General features: G+C 41.4%; 1 protein-coding gene across 6 annotated transcripts in view; it reads left to right on the top strand.

The window, feature by feature from the left end:
* VAV3 (vav guanine nucleotide exchange factor 3) overlaps positions 1-20,965 on the top strand; it is a 198,363-nt gene that overhangs the window by 85,570 nt on the left and 91,828 nt on the right. For all 6 annotated transcript variants that reach the window (XM_078391828.1, XM_072998045.2, XM_078391827.1 and 3 more), the window contains exons 8-15: positions 217-320; positions 4,084-4,183; positions 4,682-4,777; positions 7,836-7,904; positions 9,012-9,098; positions 10,755-10,840; positions 11,704-11,836; positions 12,596-12,705. In XM_078391828.1, the coding sequence (XP_078247954.1) occupies positions 217-320; positions 4,084-4,183; positions 4,682-4,777; positions 7,836-7,904; positions 9,012-9,098; positions 10,755-10,840; positions 11,704-11,836; positions 12,596-12,705 (785 nt within the window). The remainder of the gene's footprint in view (positions 1-216; positions 321-4,083; positions 4,184-4,681; positions 4,778-7,835; positions 7,905-9,011; positions 9,099-10,754; positions 10,841-11,703; positions 11,837-12,595; positions 12,706-20,965) is intronic.

Below are 20,965 nucleotides of genomic sequence, written 5' to 3'. Positions count from 1 at the left end.
GTCAGAATATTAATGGGATAATTTTTAGCATATCTCTAGTACAAGCCCTCATTTTCATATCCAGGTAGGCTGTACCTCTGATCTAGTCATGATTTGTTACTTTTCAGGTAGTACTACTCCATTCTGACACTGCAGCTTAATCTCTTGAAAACAATTGCTTTATATAGTAGCAGAAACCATATCAGAGAAAATACTTATGTTATATTTTTGTTTCAGGATTTGGTGAAAATTCACAGAAGTTTAACACAAGATATTCATGAGTCCATTGTAAACAAAAATGACCAGAACCTGTATCAAATTTTTATTAGTTACAAGGAAAGGTAATAACTTTTTTTAAAAAAAATCTACATTGCTGGTAATTTGAGCATGCACTGTTAATATTCCTTTACCCATAAGAAGTACACTTCTCCCTTCAGTAACATTGGGGTTAGGGGCATTGGAACCTGTGTAGTTCAAAATCCATGTATAACTCTTATGGCCCTAAATATGTAACTACAAAGCATAAGGGGAGAGAGAGACAGACAGACAGAGACAGAGAGAGAACAAGCAAGCGAGGGAGAGCAGTTTTCTCTTTTGGGGTTCTCTTCCATAGTATTGGCAATCCTAGCCATACAGTACTGTGTGTAATGAGCCTTAAAGGTCTTATGACCTCCTGATCTAGATCAGGGTAAATGAGAGATGTGTTTGGGCACGAATAGACCACTTTGACACTTTCAGTGTTGAACTTATGCAGTTCTGGGTAGCCAGGGGCACAGTACATACTTACTTACTTGCTTGCTTGCTTGCTTACTTGAAAAAATATCTGTGTATAATCAAAACCATGCTGTTCAGAACTGTGCGATTCAAGGGAGAAGTGTGCTCCATTTTATGTAGTATGCTTCTAGAGAAATTCTTAGAAGTTATTTTGATGAGCTAAGAACAGTGTATGTGATATTAACATGTGGAAGTTAAAGTGCTATAAATGTGTTCAAAGCTAAACTTTCATAGAACATCATTCGGTGGAATGCGCACTGTCTGCTTCCTTCCGCCCCCCCCAGCAGATATTTTCAACCCTTTACTTTAAGCAGCTGTCAGTCCTGTTTTGTGTAAACCCTTGTCATGTGTTGCTTCAAGGTACATCAAACTGACAGATTGATCTCAGCTCTCAGATGTTATCTCTACTGACAACCTAACTTTGTCATCCATTGCTTCTGAATTTAAGTGATCAACAACCTGTAATTGATGCAGAATACTGTTAATTTTTCTTCTCCCTCCTGGACTTCTTAAGGTTAGTTGTGCACTGAGGCAGGTAGTATTCTGCCACATTTGCCTTCAGGCAGAGCTTGGAAATTCTCAGAAGCCTCCAGCTCAGTGTGGCTGGCAGGGGTGACATTGCTGGGAGACTTGGAGGCGCCTGTGATGAAAAAAGAACATTTCCCAAACTTCTTACTTCATGAACTTCACATCTGACCAAGTCCCAGAAATAATGTGTTGTTTAGAGGTTTGTGGAGCTGTGGTTCCTAAAGCAGAAATGAATAGGGGAGAATTTGGTATTCTGACTCTTGTACTGAGTTTTGTGTTAATCTGTTTCCATCTTTTAGAACAGATCTATATATTCAGAAATACTTTGAAGCCCAGATGCTTTAGAATTGTATCTTGACAGAATGAAAATGGTGATATTAATGCATATATCCGATGTCGCCTCATTTGAAAACAAAAACTCAAGGAGTTGAAGATAGACAGTTTCCCATCAGTAGGAAATTTTTTGATATAACAGTGAATATGCAATTACAGAATTCTCTGTCATTTGTATTCTGAAATGGTGAATTCTTGGACTGGTTGGTTAGATCACATATTTTAGCATTTTTTTAAAAAAGGTATAACTCATATTTATATATTCTTACCCTTGGATCTATTCCTATGGTGAGACCAAGAACTGAAGACAGAAGACCGAATGAAATTATTATCATGATTTCAAGAAACATTTTAAAGTCCAGGAAACCCTTAGTGAGAGAGAAGATGTTATTGCACAAGAAAGTTTGAAATTATTATATAGTTTTTCATGTAGTTAATGAAAATCTGTCAGTCTGATCTTCACAGCTTCTGGTGTTTTTCTTTTTTTCCTCCCCCCCCCCCTTTTTCTGGCTCCCATGCTATTGTCTTGACTTAAATGCCCATATAATGTAAACTTGACAAACTGGTAAATGGGTGTGTTGGGCTTGTTGCACTGAAATGGACTAAGTGTAATTAATCTGGTCTTTATCTTACTCAAGTTGGCTGGATAATTTATAGTAGTTTATAGGTATCTGGCTGTGGAGACAGAGGTTGGGAGTTTTATTCTCCACTGGGTTTCTTGGGAAAAGAGCCGGCCTGTGTAGCCTTGGGCATGTTGCATAGTCCCCTGGCACCCCCAGAAGAAGGGAATAATAAACCAATTCTGAATACTCATAATCCCTAAAACCTTGGAAAGGGTTGCTATTAGTCAGAATCAATGGCACACAGCTATTACTGTATTTTTAAATCCTATATTGCTGAGTATTATTCATCACACTTTGAAGCCTATGCATTAGCATAACAAATATTTATAAGAGTTATTCTATTAAAACTGATATTGCAGCTGTACTTTCACCATAATAAGGGAAGGCATTAAATTTCTGGAGAAAGCCAGAGAGTTCCAGAAAAACATCTACTTCTGCTTCATTGACTACGCAAAAGCCTTTGACTATGTGGACCAAATCAAACTATGGCAAGTCCTTAAAGAAATGGGAGTGCCTCACCACCTTATCTATCTCCTGAGAAATCTGTATGTGGGACAGGAAGCAACAGTTAGAACTGGATACGGAACAACTGATTGGTTCAAAATTGGGAACGGAGTACGACAAGTCTGTATATTGTCTCCCTAGTTATTTAACTTCTATGCACAATACATCATGTGAAAGGCTGGACTGGAGGAATCCCAAGCTAGAATTAAGTTTGCCAGAAGAAATATCAACAACCTCAGATATGCAGATGATACCACTCTGATGGCAGAAAGTGAGGAGGAATTAAAAAAACTCTTAATTAGGGTGAAAGAGGAGAGCACCAAAAATGGTCTGAAGCTCAACATAAAAAAAAAAAAACTAAGCTCATGGCCACTAGTCCCATCACCTCCTGACAAATAGAAGGGGAAGATATGGAGGCAGCGACAGATTTTACTTTCTTGGACTCCATGATCACTGCAGATGGTGTCAACAGCCACGAAATTAAAAGACACCTGCTTCTTGGGAGGAAAGCGATGACAAACCTAGACAGCATCTTAAAAAGCAGAGACATCACCTTGCTGACAAAGGTCCACATAGTCAAAGCTATGGTTTTTCCAGTAGTGACGTATGGAAGTGAGAGCTGGACCATAAAGAAGGCTGACCACCAAAGAATTGATGCTTTTGAATTGTGGTGCTGCAGGAGGCTCTTGAGAGTCCCCTGGACTGCAAAGAGAGCAAACATATCCATTTTGAAGGAAATCAACCCTGAATGCTCACTGGAAGGACAGATCCTGAAGATGAGGCTCCAATACTTTGGCCATCTCATGAGAGGAGAAGACTCGCTGGAAAAGACCCTGATGTTGGGAAAATGTGAGGGCAAGAGGAAAAGGGGACAACAGAGGATGAGATGGTTGGACAGTGTCATCGAAGCTACCAACATGAGTTTGACCCAGGAGGCAGTGGAAGACAGGAGGGTCTGCCGTGCTCTGGTCCATAGGGTCACAAAGAGTCGGACACAACTTAACAACTAAACTACAACATTAAAGCACAGGATGTCTATTTAAGCATTTGTAAATTTGTAAATGTAATTGTGGTTGCAAGTAATGCTTCCCGGTTTCATATAACTTATATTGCAGCAATGCTGGTCAAAGGTATCTTGCTGGGCAGTGTGAGAAAGATACTGGACAGCAGTTAAGGACCACAGTTTTTTCAGAGATTGACTGTTTTCCTGTATTTCTGCTAAGAAGACCATAATATGGGTGGAAGCTTGAGCTGCTGGAGTATGATGAAAACAGTATAAAACTATTTTATGTTACCAAGAAGATTGTTTACTTATTCTAATTTCCCTCTTTCCCTGTTCTAGATTAGTTATTTATGGACAGTACTGCAGTCAGGTAGAGACGGCGATATCCTGTTTAGACAATATCTCCAAGACAAAAGAAGATGTGAAGTTGAAACTTGAGGTATTTGTGGCATTTACTTTGGTTAAAAATGCATTGCAGTCTTATTTCAGCAATGAAATTAGGAGCCATGTCTGGTGTTACAATCCCTGAGAAGAGATTATTTGTATAATTCATGTTACAAATTGGGGGTGCCACCTCTGAAGCCCAACTCCATGCACACACCCCATAAATAATACTATTGTCTTCCCTTCAGAAATAAAACAGACCAGGGACAAAGGCTGTAGCTTGGCTTTCTCCCTTGGAGAGAATTTCTTAGACAGGAGAGTGTTGCGAATGTGAAGCAGAGTTAGGAATATTTCACTTGTTGTTTGAGGAGGTACAGTCCATTCTTTCACCTTGATACTCTACTATTACATCCCCAACTCATCCTTCGTAATGACTGACTTTCCCAGCCATTTGGATAACTGCCCTGTTTTGTTGCGAAAATGGCAGGAGTTATTTCACTTTACCGATTATGTCAAAGTCATATGGAAGTCTTTGTTGTCTATGTTTTATTAGGAATGTTCCAAAAGAGCTAATAATGGGAAGTTCACTTTACGGGATCTCCTCGTGGTTCCAATGCAACGAGTCCTAAAGTACCATCTCCTGCTTCAGGTATGTCATTTTGGAAGTTTATTCAATACATTATTGTGTGTTTTCTCTCCCTGTTCAGCTGCCACCCCAGATTGCTGGGTTACTCTGATTTTTGATAGGAAGAAAAGCTGTGATAGATGTTTTGCTGCAACGACGGCCATTTTTATTTTTCTTCACCTACTCACTTTAGAATACCATGCAAATTTTAAACTACTTTCCCTGTTTGTTTGTTTGTTTGTTTTACTTCTCCCTCCGTCTTCAGAAACTCTGCACATGATCTCTGGTGGTTGTATCTATGCCTCTTTAAAGCAACAGTAAAAAATTTACAATAAACAAGGTCATCTGAAATGCAGCCAGCCTGTCTTTCAGGATTATTGCCAACCTCCTCCTCAACTTGGCTGTTTCTGTTGTGTGAGCGGATGTAGTCATGACATTCTTTGTACTTTGACACACTGAAGTGAGTCAGGGCTATCCCATGAATTTTCCCACCCACGATCTACATCAGTGGTATGGAACAGGAAGCCTCTTGGCAAGATGGCCCTGACTCCTGACAGCCCTTTTTATATATATAAATGCTTTAACTGGGCATTAAATGACTCACCTGGCAGGAGATGGGGAACATGCTGTAGTGATCTTCATCACTTTTATGATTGCAATGTCTAGACCAGCTTTGCAGGTCTAGACATTACAGGGGAAATCTTCCTAATGGTCAGCAATGAAGCACTGGGAATAAGCATCATTACTGGTCATGGGGAAGGACCATTTCTTTAAGGATTCCCTCTGCAGTTCAGCCCTGTTAGATGATTAGCCATTGTTTTTTCAAATTGGACACATTCTTATCCAGATACCATATCAAGGCTAGATAATGCTTTTAAGCCATGCCTCTCCTGTATGTAGGTAAACCTTGAGAAGAAGCAACTGTTTCCTAGGCTATTCGTTTCCATGCTGGATTATAATAAAGCCATATTTATTTTGAATGTTTTCTATTAAAACTCACAGATCTTATGGCTCCTATGCAGTTAGTTCTATAATGAGGCTAGAGAGCCTTATAAATATCATTTGATAGCTGCGCTGGGGGACTCATTAGTTCGGTTGCAAAGAAATATATGACTCCATTAGACTGTCAGAATTGCTGATGCTTATAAAATGTCATTTTTAAAAAAAGAGCTTCTACCTTTACCAGAAGCCACTTTTTGCCTCTGCAGTGCTCTGTTCAGTTCTGGATATCATGCATAGTGAAGTGCACCTTAAGGCGCAGAGGCTGCCATTGTCAATGTTGTGATTCCAAGAAAGTTCTCTGGGCAAGATTTAAAATAAACCATATAGTACAACTTGTGTGTGTGTGTGTGTGTGTGTGTGTGTGTGTGTGTGTGTGTGTTTAACTTAGCTAGTGTGTATATTTAACTTAGCTAGTTCTCTTTTCTGGGAAGAGAGCAATGGAAATGTGTGCTATAGCTGGAATATCTGTTTATGCACATTTATACATAGATGGGACGTGGTGGCGCTGTGGGCTAAACCGCAGAAGCCTGTGCTGCAGGGTCAGAAAACCAGCAGTTGTAAGATCGAATCCACGCAACGGAGTGAGCGCCCGTCGCTTGTCCCAGCTCCCACCAACCTAGCGGTTCAAAAGCATGCAAATGCAAGTAGATCAATAGGGACCACCTCGGTGGGAAGGTAGCAGCATTCCGTGTCTAAGTCGCACTGGCCATGTGACCATGGAGGTTGTCTTCGGACAAAACGCTGGCTCTATGGCTTGGAAACGGGGATGAGCACCGCCCCCTAGAGTCGAACACAACTGGACAAAAATTGTCAAGGGGAACCTTTACCTTTACCTTTTTATACATACTGGAGGGATAGAAGCCCAGGTTCAGCATTAGTTCAAAATAGCAATCGTATCGCCATTGTTGGTGGTTCCTCAAGACTCCTGTCTGGGGACAGTTCCCAAGGCACAGGTGTTAGTCTTTTATACTGGCTGTAGTTCTGAAGCGCTATTCACTATCTGTCAGGTGAGTGGGGGATGTCTGATGGTTTATAGCTAATGGCTGTTTGGGACACCCCTAGAAACAGTAAATGGTTGAAGCCCTCAGAGAAGGCCATTTTGCAGATCATGAGTAAAATAGTGGGTCACAGCTTTCTGTTCTATGGAATCAAACCCAGCGGTTTTTAGTGGAACTTTATGGGAACCGTGAACATATGTTTAGTAAGATTGGTGTTATCTCTGAAGTGGAACTAGAAGAACAAAGGGATTTTGTTTAATTTTATTTTTTGTCTTCTTTAGGTTTTTTGGGGGGAGGGATGGAATTGGGAATTCAGACTGTATGGTTGGTAGATAGGCAGTAATTTCAGCCACATTGCTGTTGTGCACTGCATTGAATAAAGGGAGAGTATATATACCTCTGCATAAATATAAAGTAAAGAAATTACTTGATTTTAATTTGGAATCAAGACAGCCTGCTGCAAAGCACAACCTAAGTTATGAAATAAAAATTGATTCAGTGGATCTTATGTGTAAAATTTTTTAATCTCAAAATGAGTAGACTGGAAAGCTGCTTTTCAGATCCTTAGATTTCATAGTGGTGGAGCAACAGCTTCAGCCGAAGGGGGCAGCATTCTTAATAGAGACCTGAATAGTGGAAGTAATACAACACTTGCATCTTATTCCATGTATTTTCAGATAATCAGTTTAGGTCATCAGTTTTCTTCCTAAGGCAAACTGGTCTTGTTTTTCATGAAAGTGAAAATGTTTCTTTTCTTTTTTTACTGGGGAGGGGGATGACTCAAATGATGCAAATTGGTGTAGCAATGAAGGCTGTAAAGCTTCTGAACTTGTCAGGTGAGTGGGGGGGTGTCTGTACTAGTTTCTCATTTACCAATGGGGCAAAGGTAGGGTAAGAAAATTTAGGACTTGGAATTCCTGGAAAAAGTGGGGAAAAGGTGCATGCTGGAAAGAAAACGGATACAGCAATAATGCTTCTGGTAGGGTCACAAGAGCAAAAGGAGAAAAAGATGGGTGGGACTGAAAATGTATAAGCTGTTTTATATACCAGATGCTGTTGTAACTATATATTCTGCAATACAGGAGCTGGTAAAACACACCAATGATCCAACTGAGAAGGCAAATCTAAAACTGGCACTTGATGCAATGAAGGTAAGTGGGATTGCCAGCTGGGTTGGTGAAGTCATTCTCATGTAAGATAATGAGGCTTGTTCTAGGGGAAAATGAAAGCCTGGTGATGTTCAACACTTGTCCCTTTGTTTCCATTTTCTGCTCACCATATTTTTACTTATCTGCAGAGAAAAGTATGTGTTTTTCACGGCTGAGAGCCAAAAAGTGTTTTTTTTAAAAAAAAATTGTTGTGTAATTGCGAATGAAAATAGGTAGAGATCAGATTGTAATGTTCTCAAGCCTTCTGTCTTTTGGGGAAGCTTATTCCCTACATGCAGAGGAGGAGTGGAACACCTTGATAATTCAAGTTGAGACATCCACTGTTAGGACAATGAGCTACCTATCTTTTAAGCTATTTTAGCAGACAATGGCTGAAATCTAGCAGTAAAGCTCAACTAGAATAAACTCATGGAATCAGTGAGGATTTGATGAGTCAACATCTTTGTAAGCTCCATTAATTCAATGAGTCTACACACTAGTTGTGACTTACTGCCGGATTTCAGCTGAAGAGACAGTTTATTCATACAAAATGATAAAAACACTTTTGTGTTAAAACTTTACTGTGCAGTGTCTTCCCCCCTCCCCACAGTGTGTGAGGAGACTGTGCTAAACATCTCCCACCCACCCCATTTCACACAGAAAGGTTACGCAAGGAAATGTGCTTGGCCTGATAAGCATTTCATTCATGTGAGGGCAAGATACCTTTTTAAAGCCATTCCACTGATTAGAACTTGGAAATGTTATGTTTCTCTATAGTAAATTCCAGAATTTCCCAGATAGCATGGTATTTGGCTGAACTGGATGCTGGAATTTGGGAATTATGCTCCAGAAAAATTGACTTTCCCAAGTTCTGGCTATGTCTGTATTACATGCTATTAATTTTAACATATAATTGCTTGTACTGTAGCATAGGAAATGGACCCCAGTGATCTTAATCAAGCATAAATACTTATGTAGACCTTTACAAAGTTATTATGTTTTTTGGACCCTGTGTTGGCTGGAGAATATTGGAACCTGAAGCAGAAAAAAACCCAACTTTCCTAAGCCCTGCATTTAGCTCATGATTTCCTTCTTTGTTTTGTGTTTTAGGATTTGGCACAATATGTGAATGAAGTGAAGCGAGATAATGAAACTCTCCGTGAAATTAAACAGTTCCAGTCGTCAATAGAGAATTTGGTATGTTTCTTTTTGACCATTGTGAAGGCATGGAGATCTGGTAGGTGCAACATCTGAGACCAGAGTCAAGGTGAAATGTGTGAGCGGATCCACAGGTTTGCTTGTTTGGAGGAAGAGCCAATTGGCAGTCTGTGGCAGAGCTAGGAAATACTAGAATATAGCATTCTAGGAAGCAGGAGTTGAGTAATTTGGGAAGCTGAAGGCCTGAAGGAATGGCTCTCTGACAGAAAGGTTAGAAAAAGAAAAGGATGTCTAGTGGACAGAAATACCTAGCCCAAGGCTAGAGAGCCATACAAGCAAGGAAAGAGCCTGACTGTCACCCACTCTTGACTTGTAGGTGCATATTACAGTTTTATCAGGTTGAAGCACAGTGAGCTGCTTGCATATTTGTGTGATGACACATAGAAAACTATGGGGAGACAGGGAAGGGTGATTTTTACTGTCTCTTTTTACTAGTCTGGAATCTGGAGTGGCTGATCTTCATGACCGCAGGAATGGGAATTCAAGTCCAGGCGGATCCACATAGCTGGATTGCTTGGTCTTCGTTTATAAATTCTTAGTATACAACCACGTAAGACGGTATAAAGTTGCTTCACGGCAGGTTGGCCAATGTGGGAACATCCGGGAGCCAATTCTGTGACTCTCTAGGGGTTGTACAGGCAACCTAAAATGCAAAACAAAGTGAAATAAAACAATACATTTCTCCCCCCCCCCAACCTTCAATGAATGCAGCTAGAAATCTACTTCAGGGAGGAAAAAAAAAGAGAGAGATAGCTTTAGATGTTAAATGGCGTAAGAGGCCCTGTGCCCTGTTAAGTCAATACACCTTCTTTTGTCCAGAATAAGAGAGATTGGGAAGGGCAAGATAGGTTTGGTGGGCTCCAGATTGCTTACCTCTGCTTTACAGCATAAAAGTGAACTCTATCAGTGAACCTGAGGAAAAGCATATTTTGAGACTCAGCCATTTTAATGTACCTGCGATGTTTGGGCCCTATGATATCTAATTCACTGGTTGAGTACATTCTTTGCAAACTCAAAGTTCCCAGTACCAGCTCTGGCTCAAGAGTTAGGAGAAGGCTCCTTTTTGAAGCCATGTGGGCTGTTGCAGACAACACCAAGCCAGGTGGATCTGTGGTTTGGATGGGCATAAAGCAACTTCATGGGTTCAGGCACCTGAAACTCTCACCCAGATTGGAGAGAGCCATAATATGAATGCAGGGCTTACGACAGGACTGTCAGCCTGACATGCAGCTTGTAATGATTCACTGTCTTCACATTTTGTGTGATTGCCCATCAGTCCTCTTTTGGTTGCTGTCTCATTCTTTTTGTATGCAGAAAGTTGAGGCTCCCAATTGCCTTGAAAGCTTTAGGGAGGTAGAGATGAGTAAGGCAGTATTGAACAGGAAGGAAGAAGGTGGCACCTGCGGACCCCCATGTTGTGGCTTGTCACAATATCTAATAGCTCCCTTGTGAAGATAGCCATGAAGCACAGCAAAGAGGCTGCAGATCCTGAGTTTTTAATGTGCCGTCTGCAGCTGCCTTTCCTTTTCAGTAGCTGAACCCTTGGTTGCTCCAGCTTCTGCCAAGGGCTCCTCCAAGGAACAGAGAGGATCTGCTGCCTATTAATACAATTAATGCACTTCTTACCTTTTTCAGAACCAATCCCTTTTACTGTATGGAAGACCACAAGGGGATGGTGAAATCAGGATAACAACCCTGGACAAACGGGCAAGGCAAGATAGGTGAGAAGACCTTGGGTTTGTTTCTATTTTTTATCGTAAGGTGTTACAATTTATATTAAATAAACGGTCATGAAACATACCAGAAAAACACTTGAGTATATTATAACCACCACATTTGGAATAAAACTGAAATGTATTTGGTTTTTGTAGGGCTTTTTTTTAATAGCAAAAGGTGCAGTAGTGAAATGGACTGAAGTTTTCTCTAAAAGAGCAGTGGAGATAGAGAGGAGAATGCCCTTTTCTGAATGATGGTGATCTACTCAGTTTCTTTGACAAAGCACATAGGATGATCATGCAGTGCACATTGCTGAAGTTTCTTTTGTTTGAAGTAACTACTGCCTTTATTCGCATTAGTCTTTATTAATTCTGCCTTTGCTGTTACCGTTCCTTCTTGCAACTTGGTAATTGGTGCACAGCAACAGCATTTATTATTTGACTGCATTTAACAGTTGATAAGTGGTGACATTTAACATCTGATGTATGATGATACTGGAAGTTTGACAACAGCCGTTGGAAGATGGGAGATATTAAATAGCTGGCATCTAATGGTATTTGATATTTGAATTATTGCAAAAACTCAAACCATCATGTGACTGCCTGTCATCTACAGTTCTCAACACACTTACTGAGAAGCACATCTTGTTGAACACAGTGGAACTTGCTTCTACCAAATACATAGAAGATTGTGCTATAGAGGACTTGCAATCTATATTTCAAAATTTGAAACATACGTTTAAATTCAAGCTTAAAGTTTCATTTTAATGTTTTTGGAAAATGGAGGTGTTGTCTAAGCAGAGCTTTCTATGATAGCATTTAGCTTTGCAAATTCAAGTTTTTGAATCCTGTAATTTTCCCCCCTGCAGACATATCTTCTTATTTGACCTGGCTGTAATTGTATGCAAACGACGAGGTGATAATTATGAAATGAAGGACATAATTGATCTTCAAGAGTACAAAATAATGAATAATCCCACCACAGATAAAGAAAATAAAAAGGTAAACATATAATAGAACTTGATAGTATTTAAGAGTCTTGCAGATGTTCATCTCCAGTTTTATTCATGCACAGGTTTCCCATAGAGTAGGGCAGATAATGGGAAAACTATTTAGCTGGATGTTGTAGTCTTGCTGTCCATTAGGCTCTATAAAGGTGACTTCTGAAGAATTACAACTTCCAGGAAGCATTGCAGCAACTTTCTTTAAAAACAACAATACACTTACAACCGGAAATAAAGGTGACACAATTTTGAATGTAGGCCCTGTCCAGATGAGTTAAATGTAGACATCCATAGATATGCGTGTGCATTTTGCTTGGGGAATTCTTGGAGAATTCTGGAATCCTAAAGCATAAACATGGAAACCTCTAATAAAAAGTTCCCTAAGGAAAAAGAATGAATTCTTGGAGAATTCCAGGAATTGGGAATCCAAAAAAACCAAAAGAATAATAAAAAACAAACAAACAAAAACACCCAGAGAGTCCATCCTTACTTATCAGAAAATTACACCTTCCTCCAGTGGATGTCTGAAGTAGTACAGTGATGAATTTTTATGTTTTGTTTAATGTTAGTAAAGGGATTAGAATGCCTCTGAAGCTCTATGAACATTCTGAAGTTCTATGTAAATGCTGGTTATGGCTACCTCTTACTCATCCTTGGTGACCTGGAAGTAAACAAAGTATCATTCCAAAGGTTTTGCCACTCTGCTGTCTGTAAATTCTTGATAGATAACATTTGAACTGCCTTGTCATTTAAACAGTGGTCTTACGGCTTCTACCTCATCCACATACAAGGACAAAATGGTCTTGAACTCTACTGCAAAACCAAAGATCTGAAGAAGAAGTGGCTTGAACAGTTTGAAATGGCTTTGTAAGTGATTCTGCTCCGTGCACAGAAATAATGTCCATGACTGATAAGAATTAAGTGTGCCTTAATACAGAAAGGACTTAATATTTCTTATTAGACTAGTTGTTGTCAAGTGCAAACTTGTTTCTGAAATGCATGTTTAAAAAACCTTGGAACTGATATTTATAGACCAAAAATGAAATTCTTCCAAGGAACGACAGAGGGAGCTCTAAGCTATGTTTTTGTGTCTTGCTTTCCTCTGAAGGTTTTGTCTTAGTGCTCTATTATCTAGGGAAAATATTAATGGATTTAGCAATAAATATTTAACATAATTGTGGCTGATTTTGCTATCATTGCCTTGGTAAACTAGAATGTATTACTGAGGGAGATGGGGATGTTGGCTTTTTTCCTAGTGGCTTCTTAACTAATTTATTATGTGGTATTTGGATCAGGTTTCCTGGTTTATTAAATTTTACTTGAAGGATTTGATTCTTCTCCCACTCTTTAACACAACATCAAAAATACTTCATGTATCACAGAGTCCTTTCAAAGAAATATAAAATGAGGGCATTTCCTATTGAAACGAAGCTGTTTTGTATCTATTTCCTTTGTTTTGCCTGCTCAAGAAGAAATGAAATGTTCATGACATTTTTTTTGATTTCTGAGGAACACAGTGAAGTAGTTTAAAAAAAGAAAAAGAAAATAAATCCAGTAGAATTTGTTGAAATATTTATTGTTCTGTAGCTGAGAGGTGTTTGCATCACACACCTTCTCACATTTATGTACAGGTTTATACAGGCACTTCTTATTGGCATAAACAGCTATACCTTTTCAGCTAGGTAGTTAGAATTAAAAGTACTAATGCTAGTAATTCTTAGAAATTATATTATATACCTTTGAGCTTCAGCATACCAAAGCAAATGCGCTATGTAGTAACTTCTTTTATCTCCAAGCATTTCTCTTTGTTAGGCAGGTGGGAATTATCTTGGGTTCAGGATATCTCAAGGACCTCTGTCCTCCTTATGCACTTGCTCAATGTCCTCCAAGGAAGTCTTCCTTTTTGTTCCCCTATAGCAGTGGTGCAGCAACTAGTCTTTCTGGATTGCTTCACTAATTCTGTGTATGTGTTGCTTTTTCTGCACTGTTGAGGATGTTTTATTTTCTCCTAGTAACAACTCTGCCAGGTAGGTTAGGCACAGAGATGATGATTGCTCCCAGGTCATCCAACAAATCATATGGCTCCGTGTGGAGTTGAGCTTGGTCTTACTTTCACAGTCTAATCCACAGAGATTTTGCTCATGAGTAGCAATAAAGCTGTGGCTGTACTTCTGAAGGCCTTTGGATTGCATGTCATCTTGACTTGGGTCCTCCATTTTGGTTTTATAACTGGAGTTTTTGTAGTCTGTTTTAAAAAATGTTTATTATTTTATTACTTGCTTTGTTTGTATATGCGTGTATGTATTGTGTGAGGGAGTGGTGGTCTTTTGACTGAAAATTGGGATAAAAATAGTTGATATAAACATTTTCTGCAGAAGTAATGCAAAAAATCTGCCATATAAATAACAGTCTTACAGGGAAGTAGATAGTAGGTGCCCAAGTCCAATCTGGCAAGGTGATTCTGGAAGTTCTAATTTTAAAAACAAATGTTCCCAGGCTCTCCTCTCTTCTGTCATGAATGTTTGCTGTATCAAGGGCACACAACAGCCTGAAGCTATGGGACCCCCATCACATACAGAAACCTCCTTCTACTTTCTAGAAGTTTCATTTCTTCATCTGTTCAAGTTAAACTGTGTTCCACGTCACCTACCTGTACTGTTTTCCTACATTTTTATAACCTTACTACTCCATCAGTTGTAGTCCCTGACCTATGTCACATCATACCTAGAAACCACCCAGATTTCTTCAACTAACCTAGTTTCTTTTGGTGTTTGTTATTTTATTACATTTATTATTATACATTAATATCTGTGTAGTGCTTTTGAATGCTGAAAGCAGATAATATTGCAAGAGATTGTAGTGCAGGTTGGCGTTAATAATAATCATGTGCTGTCAAGTCGATTTTGACTTACAGAGACCTTTTAAGGGTTTTCCAGGTAGAGAATATTCAGAAGTGGTTTACTATTTCCTTCTTCTGGGGACATCCTGGGATTTTGCAAATTGCCCAAGGCTTGCACAGGCTAGGTCTTCTGGGATGCACGATGGGAAATTGAACTCCCAACCTCTGGCTCCATGGCCAGGTATCTAACTCACTGAGCTATCCAGGCAGTGCTGGGTTGGCATTAGCATCCCTTATCGTAGATGGGCAGCTCAGAGAAAGTGACTTGCCTAAGGGAATCCAGTAATGAGAGTCAAATTATGAGCAGCCCAATATGTAGTACAGTCTCTTAACCATTGTTCTCCACTGCTCTCCCAAATTTGTTTGTGAGATGATGTAAGGTGTTATTTTGGATTGCCTGAGAGCATCTTTCTCAAAAACTAGCACTTAATCATGTGCTTTCTAAAAGGAGACAGCGAGAACTTGATTATTTCCACTAGGAGCTTTAATACATTGTGTGGCTCAAATGACCGAGCGAGCGCATTGAATACATTTTAAGCGAACCAACAATTGATGCTCTGAGTGATTTACTTAGCTTCTGCTGCAGTTTTGATGAAGACATTAGTGCTTTTAATGCCTTCCAGTTGTCTGCTTTCCCGCATGTATTCTGTCAGCTATTAAAAGCGCCTAGGCTTGTAAAAAGTGTTGGCCGTCAGCCAACAAGCAACACCACTCATAACCGTCCTTTAGTAAAGGTGATTTGTTGTTGCTGATTATCATAACTGAACAGCACCGAGGGATTTGGTGGCTCTGCAGCTTAATGGGCTTGACTTGTCAGTGGGTTCTCTATTTGGCTGAGGTTCAGGACTGAAAATTAGATTAGTGGTCATAGCCGGTGCATTCCTGATAAGTGCCTTCTCCACACCGAAACCCACATCCTGACCAACCGCTCTTCGACAGAATTGGCAGCCTTCAGACTGGAGCAGCACAGGCCTGGGGCAAGCTACAGGGTTGCTCTAGGCCGGAGCTAAGAAAAACTAGCAGTTCTGGTCTGTTAAAAGTAATTTCCAGGAGTTATTTCACATGCTAACAGGGCAACCACTCTAGATTTGACAGGATGTTTGACAGTGAACTGCAGTCGGCTGGTGTTTCCAGACATGTGTCAAAGCTTGGAGGGTGTTGAGTACAGACAACTAGTTGCTTGTATGTAATGTTTTCCCCAGTAATTGTTACCCCTCACCTCCCAATTCTTAAGAGAAAGAAACGAGGGCAAAGACTAGCAGCTGATTAAAAAATATAGAAGGTGGCAACTAGCTTCATAGGTTTCCAGCACATCTCAACAACAACAACAACAACAACAACAACAACAACAACAACAACAACAACAACAACAACAACAACCTTAGAACTGCTGATCCAGAAGGGACTCTATAAATCAAGTCCAGCCCCTGTTGAGGCACAGCGGGGAATTGAACTCCCAATCTCTGGCTCCACAGCCAGATACCTAAACCACTGGGCTATTCAGCTGTACTGGGAACTCCTTTGTGGATGGTGTAGGTGGGGTGCCACCTACACAGCCCACAGATTCTTGAATGGGATGATAGGTTGAAGGTGTATGCAGGAATAAGTGGGAAACCATGGCTGGAACATTTTAAAATTTTAAATTCTGGTCCTAAGTGAGTAAATGGTGTCTCTGTGCAACTGTAAGAATAAAAGAGATGGATGCGGTGCTTCCTTGGTTTGTCCACTGGGTTAATCTATCCTAGCTAGTCCATGACACCAGAAGTGAAGTCAGGTAGGAAAAAAGAGACAGGACAAACACGTTGCATGGAGAGTTGCTTGCAAGGGAGTGTTATTTACCATTACCTTAGACAGAAAATGCTACTGTTCTCTGATGGAACTGCCATTCCCACTTAAAGGGGGCTTCAGGGAAGCTGAGCAATAGTAGGTTGACCTTAAGGAAAATAAGTTTTCCTACAGACCCAGATTTTAGGCAAGAGCAGTGTGAACTGACAGTGCCCCCTGCCCGAGAGAACACTCTCATTGGGCACAGTAGTTGGTGGGCAAGAGGTCCCACTGCCACCTTGGCCAGACCTCCCCAGACAGACTCCTTCTCAGCCCAGTAAGACAAGGGACCAATCCCTTTTGGCTTGCAGGGCTCCTGCATGTATGTCTCTCCCTCTGCCATGCCCTTCCTCTGTGTTGCTATCTCTGGAGGACAGGCCCCCTGCCGTGCTTATCAAGACAGCATCCCATAGAGTTTACCCTGTTGTTGCAAGGGTGAAAGGTGTGGACTCTAGAATATAACTGATGGTACTGCTTTTTGGGATGCCATGAATATTGCTGGTTTCTTTCTGCTCTGTGTGAGCACTTGGTGTTAGCCGGACCATGTTAACTAGCTGCTGCTGTGCGTGATAAAGAGTTGGCTGGCATTACCCTTTTGCTGCTGCTTAATATCCATCGCCTGTTGCTTAATTAAGGAGGCAAACCTGTAGTAAAGCAGGTTCTAGTTTGCTGGCCAGAACCACCACTTCAGGCCGAAAAAAATTGTTGTTCTCCCTCTATGGAATGCAACCCCTCCACCTAGATGGCCCCGTCATTATGCCCTCCATCATGCTAATCAATCCCGGGAACTGCTGGATAGCTCAGTGGTTTCGGTATCTGGCTGTGGAGCCAGAGGTTGGGAGTTTGGTCCTGCACTGGGCTCAATAATCCATAGGGTCCCTTCCTGCTCTGCAGTTCTAAGATGGTGATGATGATAGTGATCACCTGACTAAGGAGGGCTGTCTCCCCACTAAGGGCCTTTGTTGCACTCCCAAAACTTTGGAGGACATAGATCACTTGTCCCATAATCTTCCACTCTTCTCTGCCCGGAAGAGCAGCCACACTAATGGAAGTCTCCAGGGCCAAATCATGTAATGCCATTTGCTGCTCCAGCACTCTTTCAAAGCAGGTGGGAATTGGAGTTCCATTGAATTTTCATATCCTGGATTAGGTGGTGTGGTGCATTCCCCATTTATTTTGCCTCTGCCACAACAGGTCACTGTAGTGAAAATGTCCTGCCACCTTTCTGATCCACTCAGTTATATTGTTTGTTGCCCTATGCCTGATGCCCTGATGCCTTCACCTCCCATCAGTGTCCTGTCAGGGAGAAAGAGTCATGTTTTACACTTCGGCTGTTCCAGAGATCACTTGTAAAATATACCAGCTCTGCTCTGGCCATATACTACTGCTATACTAGTTGCCTGACACCCCAATATAATTCTGGCATTACCTTGCGGCTAAGGGTAATTCAGAATGGCAGTGTTCTCTACCACAGAGAATGGATGGTGATCCAGGGTAGTCATCTCTCCTAAGCAATGAGTAAGCCTGGCATTTTTACATTTGCAAAACGCCTTTTCCTGCACCTTTCCAAGCTCCTCCAGGGTAGCCTAAAACATATTCTTGCAATGTGAATCTGGCATTTACTGCCTCCCACTTTTTGCTATTTGCCATCTACTTCCCTGCTTCTCTGGTCTGGGTAGTTTAACCTCTCTGCCTTTGAATGACTCAAGTAAAGAAGCCACTTGCCCCCACAGTACCCACTTCATTTGCCAGCAGTAGTGCCCTGTGCTGAGTGTTCAGGTGGCTAAGTATGCTACTATTGGAAAGGTGGCTCAGGTCCTGCCCACACTTGAGCACTTCCTTATGCAGTTAGCTGTGTGAGCATCTTTTGCAAAATGCTGAAAATGTTTCCAGATTATTAGGAGCTCCAGTTTTTGACTATATGTTCCTGACAGGGATTGCTAATTTCTCATAATTTCTATTTCTGGCAGCTGGTGAGGCAAGTGCAGCTGGAGGGGGCAGGGGTGATTCAGTGTCACATGCTTCTGAAATAGTGCCCACTTGAGTCTCCTCAATGTTTCCCCACACCAACATCAGATGTGTATGTACTTGAAGAGGAGTTCCCACCAACCACAATGCTGCTTTGCACAGGTGAGATTTGCTGGGAATAATGGTAAACCTTCCATTGAATATGATGGAGCTGAAGGGTATGAATATGGAAGTCAGCATCTGGTGCCCTTCATAAATCTCTTTCCCAACCACAAAAGCCACAGCATTGCTTCTGCCCAAGCTGACGGAGTCAGTTTGAGTGCTGCTGCTATCCTTCTCCTTCTCTGGCACATCAGCTCTTTGGGAGAAAAGTTCATCCTTCATCTTTTTTGGCCCCTAGCCCTGGCTGCCCTGGAGGACGAAGACATTACTGCACGAAAACATCACTGGGACATGTTTGAGGTTCACTCCCATCTGTCTCATCTTGAACCAGAGGCTTCTCTTCCACCTCCTTGTCTGAGGCACACACCCCTTGTATTGCTGCCTGCTGCTCTTTCATAGTGTCAGTGCTGAACAAGGCAGTTGTGACAGATTTTATTTGGGGGGCTCATAATAAAAGGTGTAGGCTTTCCCTTTCCCTCTCCTCTCAGTAGGAGCAGCTTCAGTGGGTGCAGGGAGCATTCCCACAGCCTTCCCCAAGGGCCAACTTATTTTACTAAACACAGAGTTCACCGTGCCTGCAGACTCTAACCAAAGAAGATCAGTATCTAATTTTGCTACAGCAAAACATGAACCCTTCCAATGAAAATCACTCATGCATGCACAGAGACACCATATCTCTTACCTTAAAAGATCTGTCTATATAAAATAAAACCTTATACTCCTGCTTGATATATTCTGAAGGGTCCTAAATCTAGTCTAAGATTGCCCTTGATGTATAACATATTAATATATGATTCTACTAATCCTAGATATTTCTCCTAACTGTATTAAGTAAACAATATAAAATGAGATCTAGAGAATGTAAGGGTAAGTTGAATACTGGGGAAAGGACACAGAGAAAACTGCTACAGTACAGGCTGGAGCCAGATCATATCCCAATAGCAAATGCTTTAGTTAGTTAGGCATCCTTCAGTCTCGAAAGACTATGGTAACGTGCTCTGTATGGAGGACCTGGAACAGCGTCTAGTGTGGCTGAGGAGGCCAATTCGAGAGTGACAATCCCTTCCGCACTGAAGACAAATCCAGTCTGTCCCCTGTCCAGCTCCCTGGTTTTGCTGCTTTTGTGACTTCCTCTTTGCCTCAGCCTGCTGGGCAAGGGTCTCTTCAAATTGGGAGAGGCCGTGATGCAGTGCCTGCCTCCAGGCTGAACGCTCAGATGTCAAGGTTTCCCATCTGTTGAGGTCTATTCCTAAGGCCTTCAGATCTCGCTTGCAGATGTCCTTGTATCGCAGCTGTGGTCTCCCTCTGGGGCGATTTCCCTGCACTAATTCTCCATACAGGAGATCCTTTGGAATCCGACCATCAGCCATTCTCACGTTGTGCCCAAGCCAACGTAGACGTCGCTGTTTCAGTAATGTATGCATGCTGAAAATTCCAGCTCGTTCTAGGACTACTCTGTTTGGGACTTTGTCCTGCCAGGTGATACCAAAAATCAGTCGGAGGCAATGCATATGGAACGTGTTCAGCTTCCTCTCCTGCCGTGCACAAAGGGTCCAGGACTCACTGCATTACAGGAGTGTGCTTAGGACACGGGCTCTATAGACCTGGATCTTTGTATGTTTCGTCAGCTTCTTATTGAGCCATACTCTCTTTGTGAGTCTAGAGAACATGGTGGCTGCTTTGCCAATGCATTTATCCAGCTCGACATCCAGCGAGAGGGTGTCAGAGATGGTTGAGCCAAGGTACACAAAGTCATGAACAACCTCCAATTCTTGTGTAGAGATGGTAATAGAAGGAGGTGAGTCCACGCCCTGGCCCATGACTTGTGTTTTCTTCAGGCTGATTGTTAGTCCAAAGTCTTGGCAGGCCTTGCTGAAACGATTCATGAGTTGTTGGAGGTCTTCAGCAGAGTGGGCAACAATGGCTGCATCATCTGCGAAGAGGAAGTCCCGCATGCATTTCAGTTGGACTTTGGTCTTCACTCTCAATCTAGAGAGATTGAAGAGCTTTCCGTCTGATCTAGTCCGGAGATAGACACCTTCTGTTGCAGTTCCAAAGGCATGCTTCAGCATGACAGCAAAAAAGATCCCAAAAAGTGTTGGTGCGAGGACACAGCCCTGTTTCACTCTGCTTTGGATGTCAAAGGGGTCTGATGTTGAGCTGTCAAAAACTACAGTGCCTTTCATTCCCTCATGGAAAGATCTGATGATGTTGAGGAGACGAGGTGGACATCCAATCTTGGGAAGTATTTTAAAAAGGCCATCCCTGCTAACC

Source organism: Pogona vitticeps, chromosome 4, assembly GCF_051106095.1.
Source record: "Pogona vitticeps strain Pit_001003342236 chromosome 4, PviZW2.1, whole genome shotgun sequence".
Taxonomy (NCBI): Eukaryota; Metazoa; Chordata; class Lepidosauria; order Squamata; family Agamidae; genus Pogona; species Pogona vitticeps.
This window is presented reverse-complemented; position numbering and strand designations above follow the sequence as displayed.